The following is a 13916-nucleotide window of genomic DNA, read 5'->3' on the forward strand; positions in this document are numbered from 1 at the left end:
AGGGCACTCTCCCGACAGCACCCAAACACCGTAGACAGCTCAGAGGGTGGGAGGGAGGGAAGGAAGGGGAGAGGAGGCACGGCGCATCTCTTCCTGCACTTTCACCCATAAATCAAACATTCCTGCTCCGTCTCTCTGGCTCTTTCTATCGTGATTGCAGGTAAACCTGATCCACAGTCCTCTCCTCTCTTTACAGCTCTTCACTGATGAGCACCACTCTGGAGCATGTTACCTGAAGACACTCTCTGCAGAGACAACTCACAGTAATAGAAGCTATGTTTTTGCTCTGAGACAAATCTCTGAAGTCTGGGAAATGACACAGTCACTTCTCATGCAACTGTGCAGAGGGCAGTCCTGCAGCCTTAAAACCAGACAAGGATTCTGTTACCTATTGAATGGTGACCTTGACCAGTCAGGGAGCTTGGATTCAGCAGAAGATTGCAACATCTTAGGGGGAATATAACCAAAACCACTCTCTGAATGCTTGGGCAGTGTCTTGAGCAAATAAAAAGGGTGATAAACTTTAGCTTTGATGGACATACATAAATATACATATATATCAAACATTCTTGTGGAATGACGGCACGAAGGGTGAAAATTGCTAAAATCCCTGACTTGATAAAAGGCAGATGTCTTGATGGAAATCCATGATGACTGATATATTTTCCAGAGTTTTGTCACATGCGAGAAAGTCACTCCAATGTCTTTTCTTTTTGCAGTAATAGAAGAGCTTTCACTCAGGACAGACACTGTCCCAAAAAAAAAAAAAATCTATTACACATTTCATGTAATTAGAATGAATTGAGGAAGGCTTAAGGTAAACCTCAGTCACGCACAATTTATAAAGAAGTTATTTCACAAATCTCAGGCCAAGGTCCATGTGTCCTTGAATAACCAGGAGATCTACAGCACTTCACAACCCAAATGTTATGTTTTATATTATTCAACTTTTTACTTCACAATAAAGCTCCAGAAATGTGCAAATGTACTTGATGACATCTGCACAGCACTAATAACACTAGCAGTAACCAATATTTTTCTCTGTATAAAATTATTCCTGTGAAATTACTTAAAAAATTACACATTTCCTGGTGTTGATGTGAAGTAATTATCCCACAGGTTATTATCCTACCAGAATACATATACAATAGAAATTCTATGCATGAGATTTTCACACATCTGGGCATAATCATGCTCATGACAAAATGCCTACATTAAAAACAAACGTGGCGTGCCAGGCTACATTTTTTTATAAGACCTTTTCAGAGAGCCGTGGATGAAAAAAAGCAAAACGAATACGAAATCCCAAACACGTCCTTTGATCCATCAGAACAGGAAAAAAAAAAGAAACCTGATCTCTCCGTCGATGCATTCCGTCTCTCTCTCTGCACGGAGAAGGAATGAGGTCAGGCGGAGGAGGCCCACCAAGGCACCCGTATACTGCTCCACCTTTGTGGAGCAAAGGCTTGTGGGTAATTCTATGGCTATCGCAGCATAGTATGTGTTTGAACAGCTGCACAGAGGAAGAAATTCTGAACATGTGCATCCATGCACACAGGCATGTACCAAGCACAGGAGCGAGAAAACACACACACAGATCTACATAGATGGACAGATGGACGGACAGACACAGACACACACACACACGCACACACACGGTTCATTCATTGACTTGGGCATCAAATTTATGCTCCGTTTCCTGGACGTAAGACGCTCCTCCGCTACAGACACAGCAGCCTTGGTTTCCACTCTGCTATCTGATGTCTGGCCAAAGCCAGCTTTGTGACGGATTGTGTGCTAAAACGCCTTTATGATCAAAACCTCTGTGGAGCTGAGGAATTTCAATTTTTTGTGTGGAAAGAAAGACTGTGGAGGAGTGTGCTGTTTATGTATTTCTGTGCATATGTGTGTGTGTGTGTGTGTGTGTATGTGTGTGTGAGTGCACGCACGAACGTCTGCTCAGCACAAGCACTACTCTGAGTGCTGAACCTCTACAGGTGGTGAACACACCTTGGCACAGGATCCCACTGTAAAACATTGAGTGAGGGGGAGGCAAAGTGAGTAAGTCTGTGAATGTCTGAGAGTGAGTGAGTGAGTGAGTGAGTGAGTGAGTGAGTGAGTGAGTGTGTGTGTGTGTGTTTGTGTGTGTGTTTGTGTGTGTGTTTTTGTGTGTGTGTGTGTGTGTGTGTGTGTTTTTGTGTGTGTGTGTGTGTGTGTGCAGTGAGAGCTACTGGCATGAAGCCCAAACCTTACCTGACATTCTGACTTTCGATGCCTCCTCGAGAACCATTAGGGCTTGGGCTACAGAAGTGAAACAGACAGAAAATAAATATCTCTGCTTTTACACCCTGCTTTTTTATGTACTGTCTAAATTATTTCACTACCACATTTTTCTGGCTCAAGGGAACTGTAGAACTCACTTTAGGACTAGATGCAGGTTGGCGGAGAGGCGTGGGTCTGTGAACTGCGTGGTTCGGTTGTTGTGGTCGACAAAGTAAACCCTCCCGGTGGCAGTATTCCTTATCTCCCATCCTGGTGGTAGAGGACCCAGTTCCTCACAGTTCACATTGCTCAGATCTCTGAGGTGCAACAGAGGAGAACACAACAACACACAACAAAGCATTAGTGCGCGAAAACTGAAGAAAAATAGAAGCAACATAGGGCGGGACGGGTGGAAAAGAGAGACAAAGCACGCACACATCAAATTCTAGATACAAAACATACCAAAGCACTGACGAACTGGACTCACGCGGACAGCAGGAGTCCGAGATGCCTGAGAAATCACTTTTATTCTATTTTTCTTCTTCCTCCCATCTAAATTATTTACTGCTGCCCTGCAACCCCTTTCAGCTGGACTGGAAATTAAAGCAGGCTCACTATGCTGGCGCTGACTTCTCTGTTTTGCGTGGTTAAAGCCAAAGGGACCAGAGCCTCACGAGGGATGAGAGCTTGGCAGCTAAGCCATCTGCTAATGTTGGAGCTGTCAGAGGAGCACTCAGTAAGGTGTGGCGTGACCAATAGCCTCCTATCAAGAGCAATAAAAATATCATCTATCACTCATGTACTGATAGAATGCAAGCAAGCAGTGGCCAGGTATTATAATAAGCAGTCATGTTTTATTGATAGCGTCTGGAATGCTGTTTTTGCACATGCACATTTAGATCTGTGTGCGTGTGCATTTCTTTTGGAATATGGTAATCAATACAACACACATGCCTGAGTGAGTATTGCCCAACAGCCTCTGGTATGGCTGACAGACCTGCACGCTGTTGGCCATGTGTCCCCAAAGTGAGGCCTTTCAGGGCTTGTACCAGAGGACTGAGTCCCTCCCAGAGCCCTGTGACACGGGTCTCCTCAGAGCACGTCAGGGTCATAATCTGCTGCAGTGTGCATGTTGACTGATTTGAGCATCTGTAGACACCCACGCCCCATTTTCCTCATTCATGTAGTTCATTACTTTAGTGTTTTATGTATTTTACGGTGTTTATTGTGGATAGTGAAAAGAGCTAAACAGTATAAAATGATAACGAGAGTATGATGTAGAGGTGATAGATTCTGTGGCAGACATACCTGGGTACTCGGGGGTCATGCCACGTGCTGACACCTGTCTGAGTGTGGAGGAAGTACACTTGGCCTTGCTGCGTGGTCCTTTGCTCTGTATTAAGATACAAAAACGAGGTTAATCGATGCAAGGTTTGTGGATCCTTGGTGGGAATAAATTTAAAAAAGAATACATTTCAATATTTTGCTACAACCTGAGCATCAGGTGGATGTCAAATGTTAAACATATAGGGAAAATAAAACCGAGTTTAATTCATGTGCCACATATAGACAGGTTGTTGCTTATAAACTGTCTGCGTAAGAGAGAGATCACACAGATGGAGATAAAAGGACTGCCTGAGTCAGTGGAGATCCCAGAAGGCAGCCAGAGACAGAGGAGGGAGAGCGGGGAGGAGGGGAGGTGAGAGACAGGGTGAAGAACATTGGAGAGGAAAGAAGAGGAGAGACGGGGTTGTCTGACTTTTGAGTTGGTGAGCTCATTCATCACTGGCTGACAGAGATATTTCCATGGAGCTGCCTGCCAGAGAGTTCTTCTCTGGCATCTCTTTGGACCTACCGCCCTGCTTTAACATGCATGTACACATAACCTTCCAAACCCCCACCCAACACGATGAGTGCACACTATACATTCAACACGCGGGGTGACATCTCTTGGCTCGTGTGCGCTCCCATGAGGAGGGTCAGAACCGCTGACAGGTTTTATATGAACTGCCCAAGCATTAAGAAAGTAAGAGAGAGATGGAGAGGGCTGGAATTATAGAGAGACAAGTGTGGTGAAGCTCGGAGCAGGTTAATCTGTGGGACTGAGGGCAAAGCCGTGATACGCCTCTGAGGCTCTGGCTTCCAAATCCTCCACAAGATTTTACTGTGAGGATAAACAAAACTCCCCAGGGCTGTGTGGGGATCATTTATGTGTGTGTGTGTGTGTTTTCTTTTTGCATGAATGCATCTGATTGTTTGACTTTGTGCAGAAAGGAGAACGGGGGGGGGGCTGCCGCCAGCCTTTAACAACTAGATCAATTCAATTAGATTGTCTAAAATGGAGCCAGTATTTCAGGCTCCTTGTGTGGAGCTGCAGCGTCATCAGAGCAGCTGGACTGAATGAGGACACAGATTAGCCGGGTTACTGAGCCCGGTGTTGAGCAGGGAGGAGGGCAGAGGCGTAAAAAATTAAGACAACAACATTACAATGATGACATGGCTTTTATAGAAGATAAAAAAAACAAAACAGCATGTTGTGATGTATCACAATATCAAATATGTATCTGTCATATTCGAAAGCTGGAGTCAACACACAGCATCAGGTGTTTCCAACCTCTTAAGACGTGCACCCACAGCCCTGACAGATGAGCTCAACACCCCTAGTCATGCTCCACGTGTGTTCTTTTGAGCTGGTTTTTAACTGGATGTTATTTAATACTATTAATTATAAAGTGGATATTGTTATAGTAATTTTTTTCCACAATTTTTCAACATACCACCAGGTAGCTGTGTATGTTTCTTTCAGCGGATGTGGGGGATAATCTGAGTTTAGGGGTTACCTCCAAATCCATTTCCATTAGCAGTAACAGTGTTGTGGTTTATGATCTGCTCATATTTGGCAATACACATCATGACACATAAGAGTGCATACAGTACACAAACCTTGATCAATTGGTATTACTTTAAAAAACAATAAGTAGTACGGCTAGATGATGCGTTTTCATCAGGTTTCTGTACTAACCGTATCCCTCAGGCAGGTCCGGGGGCGTGTGCAGGTGGGTTCTGCTCATGTAGTTGCGGTGCCTTTGCGAGCGGACCCGTCTCTCCTGGACCCGCTGGTCGCCGTCACTGGGTGGCAATGCTGTGGTGGGCGTGGCCCCGTTCGTACTGATGGGCGTGTTCTCATCCACAATGCAGCTGAGAGGCCGGCCAGGACTGGAGTACTCTGAGGCAGGCCTGGGGGGGGGGGGGGGGGGGGGATGGACCACGATGAAAAGGACAGGTGGTGGGTACTCAGTGACTCAGTGTGAGAAAGAAAGACAGAATATAACAAAGTAGAAGAGGAATGAAAAGGAGGAAGACATGTCCCTGAACACAAAACCACAGAAAATCAATAGGCAGCATTTAGAAAGTCTTTTGCACTAACTAGGAAATCCATGCAAGGCAGCACACAAACAGACTCACTGGGTAAAGACTGAGACTGCCTGAGGTAATGCAGGAGATATAAAAAGGAAAGTGGCTGATGAGGACAGTAAAAAGAAGCAGAAGTATAAAAGACAGAGACAGAGGAGGGAAGAGATGCTGTAATTTCCACTCTTGTCAGCTCTGTAACTTCCCTGGCTCCTCCACATCATTAAACACCACTGACTGGAGCATTATGTCTGACACCTTTTTTTTTTTTTTTTTTTTTTTTTGAGCTGCCCACTCCAGCTTTAGACAGCGTTCCCCTGTTTGGGAGCACCGAGGTCAGAGATGAGGTCTTCCATCAACCTGTTGCTGTTAGATTTAAGAGGTCTTGGTTAGCGTTTCTGTGGGCTGCAGAGTGTACTCACCTGGTAGGCCTCTCCCACTGTGTGGTGCGTGTGATGTGGTTCAAGTACTGGATTCGTCCAGACGCGGTCCTCCTCTCCTCCCACCTGGCAGCAGAAACATACACAGACACAGCAGTGAGCGGACATGGCTAAGTAGCCACAGAACCATCTAGCAGTCTCGCTGCTGTCTCACCACATGCAAATATCATATTCTGCATATCTTCACCCCTGTACGTGAAGGCAGCGTTTTTTTTTTTTGTTCTTCTTGGTTAGGATTTGCAACAGCCTCCAAAGATGGTAAGAGATTTCCCCCAACTCACTCACCCATCTGGAAGATCATTGTCAAACAGGCGACTGCAGTCCACCACAGGGCCTCCTGTGCCTATCCGGTCCCTAGACTGCAGGCTCACTGCAGCAACACATGGCAGACAGATGCACACACTGGGATTACTAGACAGCAGATTACAGTGCAGGCGCAGATATTTTATCGAAGCACAAAATTGAGTAATATATCTTTATGAGTAATAGGAATAATGTTAAATTTTATCAGTGGTGTACAGCAGAAACCAGTTAAAAGAAGCAGCATTTTCTTCTACCTCTCTAATTTTTCCGTCTGTGCGGGGAGTCTGGAATTATGCTATTATGAAATTTAATCCTAAATCTTTCACAAAGACTGATAAATTTGACATTTAACAGCCTCGGAAAACTAGAGCTCAAAATATTTCACGTTTATATAGTCATGATAACATTAAATAATCTCCTCAAGGGTATTTTTCACCAATATATTCCAAACAAGACAGAACATGGACAGACATTACAAGCTCCATGATCACTACAAGAACTGTCAAAGCCAAAACAATAAAGCAAAAATACAGAAATTACCTTTAAATCACCTTCCCTCTAATGTTTTGTTTTAAATGCTGCCTATGAGTGGTTCATACACCATCTTTCATGAATATTTAAAACACAGATAATGAAGGACAACATACATCATGGTGAAGGAGTCTGCAGAATACACTCCAGTCGTAGTTATCTGATATTTTTTAATACAACTTGCACTTGATTTATAATGAAATGTGACAATGTTTTCCTAAATCTTTTTGTGCTACCAAATACCTCCTATGTGTTTATGTACTCACCCACTATCTGGCCTCTGACTGTGTCACTGTCATTGGGACTCAACTTGTTCAGGTCTAGTCTCTGGTCTGTTTCGGAGAGGACAGAAAGAAGAAGTGGAGGAGAGAGAGAGCAGAAGCAAAGGCAGGGAAAAGAGAAAGAGAAAGAAGGCAATTAGACAAACAGGAAATGAGAATAAAGATGAAAGAAGGAGAAGTGGGGAGAAAAAGAAAGAGAAACAAGGATTCATTAGTTTCTGAGAGATGCATGTAAACTAGCAAGCGCTGGGATGTATTTTTTTTCCTCGATGGACAAATCCCTTCGCTGTGTATCATTTACATCACTCAGTCAATTCCTCTCTCCCTCATTATCCGTCTCTCATTCTTCTGTCTGCAGACCACAGCTTGGCTTTGCCCTGGAACAGATGGTCTGGTCTGTGGAACAGCCACGGGCTGTAAAAATCTCACTGAGCATCGGTACAGAGCAGGCTTCAGTTCAAATGCAGAGGTCAAACATTTGACAAATTTCAGTACAAAGCCTTCACTATTCCGCTCAGTCTTAGCATGGACATGAACTTCTGCCAAAGTCTGGAAACTCTTTGTCTGAACTTCTTAAAGTCTGTGGAATTTGAGAGTGAGGGAGAAAGAGAGAGATCAGGCGGAAAGAAAGAAAAAAAAAAACAGACCAAAAAAAAAAAAAAAAATGTCCAAGTTGCCTGCAGACATGAGAAATGCCACTATCTGCGCTCTGTTGTCTGGGTGTCATGCAGATCAGCTCAGGATGTCTGTCTAGACTAAACAGGGACCAAAACAGGCAATGGTCAAACTGTTACAAGGCTGGCCAGAGGTCAGCAGCCACAGAGAAAACACAAAGCGCGCACACACACACACACACACACACACACACACACACACACACACACACACACACACACACACACACACACACACACACACAAGGCAGTAAAAAACGTACGCAAAAAAGTGCACTCACACATTGAGATGCATCAAAGTATATACATCTAAATACTTGTGCAGTCATATACACAAAGACAAGAAACGCAGCCACACTACAATTATATATAAACATTACAGTCGACTAAAGACACTCTGCAATTATACACAAATGTTGTAGTCAGCTCTGTGCCCTCACTAAGGCCTGTGGAGGGGACAAAACTCCAACTGCTGGTAAAGGCACACAAAAAACAAAAGAATGACAAATACACGGAGGGGGAGAGACCACAACAGAGAGAACACAACAAATCTACGCTTACACTTAAATAGCTGTACAATTATGCATGTCTGTGTGAAATGACCGGTTGTCTAGATCGGCAGACAGAGATAGAGGGAGGTTAGTCACAACGGCATTTTGTGTTTGTGTGCGTGTGTGCACATGCTGCCAGTCTATGTAGGAGACTGAAGCTGAAAACTCAGGGGTGAGGAGGAGGCCAGGAGAGAAAGGAAATGCAGAGGCAAACCACTCACAGCTGTGGCACGGGGTTCAGGTTTCCAGGAAAACAACAGTGTCAGGGGCTTCTAGGAAAACCGGAGGGATTCTTTCCCGTTTCTGCCGACGAGGCCGTGGGCCCCGGAGAGCAGGTACCGGCTCAGTCCAGACCGCTTTGCTGAAGCTACAACTGTCTGCCACTGCTTTTACTAGGAGCCATTTACCAAAGCCTGTATCTCATTTATCCAGTTAGCTTCTGACATGAGACATTTTTACTGTAATTGCAGGGTGATGTTGATTGGCTCTTCCTGTTCTGGCAGGGGCAGGGTGTTGACCCCTCTCACACCCTGGTCTGGCCTCTGTCAGCCCTAGTGAGGCAGACAGGACATTAAAAGGAGCTACTCTCTGTTCAGTCACTTAGCTCTGACAGCAGCACTGTGTTATTAACCTCTGCTTCTTATCACGCTACAGGTAGAAGACTTCCTTGATGGATACGGCCTCATTTGACCATTAGGGCAGCGGCAATCGGATCAGTGTGTGCCAACGATTGACATTTCATGGATAACGGTGATTAGCAATGTCAAAGTTCTTCTCCTCCCCAGTCGAGAGTAATGAACTGAGTGAAAGAAAATGACACATAAATAGCTCACAAAAGCAAAACACACAAGTCATGAATAGTTTGGCAACAAGATCTGCGCTACAATTTAATAATGTCAGTCTGGATGTCTAATCTGGAAAAAAACGAATCACTGAATTACAGCTGCCTACGCCCTGCACTGTGCTATAAAACAAGGTCTTTGTAAACAGCACCAACAAATTAGTGTCCGTTTTTATTTGTAATAAAATCACATTATATATAGAGTATATTCATATTTACCACTAACCCTAAATCTTCTATGACGACCTCTGCTGCGCTAAAAGCTTTTAAAATGCTACCATGTGGAGTTTTTTGGACCACTAGTAGCAGTGTGGAGTATTGTTTTTATGAGTGTGTCCTTATTTTTTATTTTTTATTTTTTTAAAAGATATTTTTTTGGGCATTTTTTGCCTTTTTTTTTATTGACAGGACAGTAGAGAGTGACAGGAAAGGGGCAGAGAGAGAGGGGGAATGACATGCAGGAAAGAGCCGGGCGGGTCGGGAGCCGAACCGGCGCTCGCCCGCCGAGAGCATCCGCTCATGTGGCACGTGCCCCAACCACCCCGCCATCGGGCCGCCCCAGTGCGTCCTTGTTTTATTTGTTTCATGCACGCGTAAGAGAACACATGTGGGAACCCGTGTGGCGGGATTCACGTCCTGCCTCAGGTTTCACACTACTCTGCTGCAATAAAGGCAACAAAGAAGAACATTACATGCTAGCAAACACTGAGGTGAACGATTATTGATTTGAAGAAAAAAAAAAAAATTGACTTTGCAGATGTTTCTTGAGGAACTTCAAAAATACACAGTTCTGAATGTGCATGAGCACAGTTTTTTTTTTACATTTTTATAAACAACACTTTAGCCCTGCTGACTTTCCCAAGAACAGATATTTAAACCTTTTAAGAAATCAAAAAGGAACTGGTCTCTTCAGACATAAACTTTGACCAATGTGTTAACATTTTTTTCTATTCTTGCACAGAGCAGACAATATCACGTATAACTTAGAGATTTGTAACACATAACAGTAACAATAAATAAAATAAAAATTGTGATTGTACATAGGGAGGATGTTCCAGCTCAACAACACTGACACTTACAGCCTGTGTCTTTAAGGCGGTTGATGGCGTTGGACAGAAGGCGGACACAGCCCAGGAACCCGGCCCCTTGCTTCTTGTGAATCTTCTTGTGATTCCACACACTGATGGTGATGGAGTCCGACTTTCCAATGTATCTGAGGGGAGCAAATGAAAGGAGACATAATTAATTTTCAGCGATGAGAGGCTCTGTCAACGACACCGTGAGAATCACTGATGTGGTCGGTTTTAATGAACAGTATCTGTATTTCAGTTTCTGTGATAATCTCTGCTGTAAAACATAATTGCTCATTAAACTAAAGCTGTTGGACTTCGGTAGGGAAGTACTGGTGATGTTAACATGCATCACATCCTGAGTCTCACTCAGGATGTCCCCAGCAATGCAGGGAGACACACACCCGCCACAGAGGCTAAGTCTCCTCGTCAAGGACACGTTAGAAGACACAGTTGGGACATGGAGGCGGAATAGGAAGGTGGGGAGGCAGAACGGGATTTTCCAGCCTGTAAATCTGACCCTGAGCGTCTGAGTATGAGACAGAACACCGTAAGCAGACTGTGATCCTATGAATCATTTATAAGATTCACAGCAGCCCTCGGCACATATCAGCGCGAGTGATTTAAAATATCTAAGGACGGAGGGAGGAGAAATACAGCAGAGAGAGGACATGAAATTTTAATTGCAATGACTGGATGAGCAGCAACAAAACGACCGCAACTAAGAAAATACTGTAAAATGTGACTCTGTTTCAGACAGCCTATAAAATGGCTTTTCAAAATAAAGCCCTATGGCCCCTTTTACTTTGAAATGAATTAATTAACAACATTTTTTTTAAAAATGAATGCCACAATTTTTTCCCAAATAAATGGAAAAAATAGTAAAAATGACCAGCTTGATTAAATCAGCCTAATTGAAAATGTAATTAGGTATGAACAGTCATCAATCATGCTGTCAAATGTATAAGGCTGTAATATTAGTTATACAAATTGAGGGCTGTTTGCCTCCAGGTTAGATATTCTGTTCTGAAACTATGATGTAAACACATGACACAGACTGCATGCAGGTAATATGAAGATCTTATTCTTAGTTGAATACATTGTGAATAAGTTGCATGGAATAAGGAACATATATGGCTCACTGGAGCCGCACAATTAATTAAATGGCCAAGTGCAAAATCCAAAAAGCAGGAGCTGCAGTTTTTTTTTTTTTTTCCGATAAAAAGGTAAAAATGTGTCACAACAAACCATAAATGAAGCGATGTGGTGCTACAGAGATTCAGTCTACTGATCATATTCTCCAGATGTAAGGGAACGTGCTTGATTGGCACATGACCCAACAAAAATCACATCATCATCATCATTTGTATCATTTGTATTTGTATCAACTGAAATCGTGACTTATCATTATGGCTGATAATGCAGTTGCCAGATATGATTTATTTTTATTTTTTATTTTTTATCTCGTTCAGCCTTAGATTGCAGTAATGTGGAGAAAATGAACATCACATGGTAAGAGGTGGTACTGTCAATAATTACAAAACACACACAACAAGATAAAGAGTCTACAGCCATGCTAACAGTTCTGTGAGGCTGTTACATGCTGATGTCTAGCAGGTATAATGCTTACCATCTTAGTGTAGCTTGTTAGCATGCTAGCATTTGCTCATTAGCACGAAACACACAGTACAGTTGAAGCCAATGGGAATGTCATTAACTTTGCAAATACTTGGTCTAAAACAAAAGTATCAGACAAATTAAAATTTTGATGGTGGCACTGGATGAAAAGTTAAGGGTCAAATGTATCACAGTTCATGCATGTGTGTACCAAATTTCATAGCAGTCTGCCATCCATAGAGTCATTCTACTATCTAGGCTAAAAACAACAATGTTAAAGGAAGAACCGTTTGCCTGCTGTGCCAGTAAATAACTTGATCAGGTAATTACATTGTAGACAGACAGCCAAACCTGCTGGGAATGACAGACAGCTACATAAAACAGACAGATTATTTCCTGACTGCCTGTATTCGTCTCCTCTAGTACATTCATACTGCTGTCTCCTCTGCCTCTCCTCGTGTGTCAGGTGGGACCTGGCCGTGCTTAAGTTTCACCATGTGAACCTGTTGTGGCACATCTGCTCGGGTGGGCTCCCTCCTTCAGTCAAAAACTAATCATCTGTACGATTGGCAGGACTACATCCCACTGTAATTATCATGCTGCTTACCAAAAGGGATATGAAACAATGGGGCTGTGAGTAAGACGTCTGGACATTTTGAGTCCATGCCAAATGCCTGTCTGGGGTGCGATGTGAGAGAGCTGCTATGTCAGACAGACGTGACGGGAGGGAAGTATTATAACCAAACCCTAGTCATCTGGATCACCCTGCATCTAATAAAATTCATTAGTCTGGCTACGATTTTTAATACCAGTCGCAGGCAATCACATGCACACACACTCACACCGCATAGGAGACAATGGGAAAATTGCAATAAAAGGAAAAAGCAGCAGATTTAAAGAGGCAGATGTGCTTTCTAAATACATCCTTTTATTTGGCAGACTGTATTCATACAAGAAGCATCCTGAGCACTGTTTTTAGTAGCTTTTTTTTCCCTGCACCACGATTACTGCCAGGAACATATGGTCAAATTAAGAGGAAAACCTTACAGCAACACAAACGTTACAATCTGAGATACAAACATAACAAAAGCGCAGGAGGACTGATCCAGCTGTTGCTTGCAAATTGGCTGGCAGGTGTTTTAATACATATACCGATGCTTGTGAACAGTTTTTGGACACTGTTAAAATCTAAACACAATAAACCAGGGATACATGTACTCCAGCAGATACTACTTCACTGGGTAGCAGGTATGTGGAAAGACTGTGGAGAAGCTAAACGGATTAAAAATATGAATTACTATAAAAAAAAAAAAAAACAAACATCCACATATTGTGTCAGCTGTAACGCCTGAACAATACATGCTACAACTGAGAATATGTGAAAGTTAATTAGCAAGCGAACAGAGAAGTCGGAGCAGTTCGCTAAAATTAACGTATAAATGGTATGAGTCAGTTCAATGGTATGAGAAAATTACTGTCGTAATATCCACTTTTATAAAACTAATAGGGTGAAATAACATCCAGTTGAAAATGAAATGAACACATTTGGAACATGACTATTGTCGTATTGTTGATGAAGGGGTACTTGAGTTCATCTGACAGGACTGTGGGGGTACATCAGACAGAACAGGGAGGGAGGTGGGAGCCGCTGCTCTGGAAAGATTAAAACCAACTGTAATCACCCATGTAAAAGGCAAAGTGATCACATTCATCACATAATACTGCTTTTTGAAATGAAAGCAGTTTCAAATAAATGATAAGTGCACCTGGGTGGATATTTGTTAATACTGTGAAAGTTGATACTCAGTGAGAACGGAGTATCCTGCTGAAAATAACAGTTCCATTATCACCACTCCACTGATACGGATCATTTCTCTCATAAACATATAAATGTCAGGGAATCTCTTATTCTTCTACTGTAGAGTGGCACTTATA

General features: G+C 43.0%; 1 protein-coding gene across 1 annotated transcript in view; it reads right to left on the reverse strand.

Annotated features, from left to right (window-relative positions):
• Positions 1-13916, reverse strand: part of smurf2 (SMAD specific E3 ubiquitin protein ligase 2) — a 50539-nt gene that overhangs the window by 10981 nt on the left and 25642 nt on the right. Inside the window, exons 4-11 of the mRNA XM_071474457.1 lie at positions 10374-10507; positions 7214-7279; positions 6399-6483; positions 6096-6179; positions 5285-5499; positions 3571-3655; positions 2421-2579; positions 2254-2301 (exon numbers count right to left, since the gene is read on the reverse strand). Coding sequence (XP_071330558.1) covers positions 2254-2301; positions 2421-2579; positions 3571-3655; positions 5285-5499; positions 6096-6179; positions 6399-6483; positions 7214-7279; positions 10374-10507 — 876 coding nt within the window. The remainder of the gene's footprint in view (positions 1-2253; positions 2302-2420; positions 2580-3570; positions 3656-5284; positions 5500-6095; positions 6180-6398; positions 6484-7213; positions 7280-10373; positions 10508-13916) is intronic.

Source organism: Trachinotus anak, unplaced genomic scaffold (assembly GCF_046630095.1).
Source record: "Trachinotus anak isolate AG129_WGS33_773 ecotype Australia unplaced genomic scaffold, CSIRO_AGI_Tana_v1 ptg000003l, whole genome shotgun sequence".
Taxonomy (NCBI): Eukaryota; Metazoa; Chordata; class Actinopteri; order Carangiformes; family Carangidae; genus Trachinotus; species Trachinotus anak.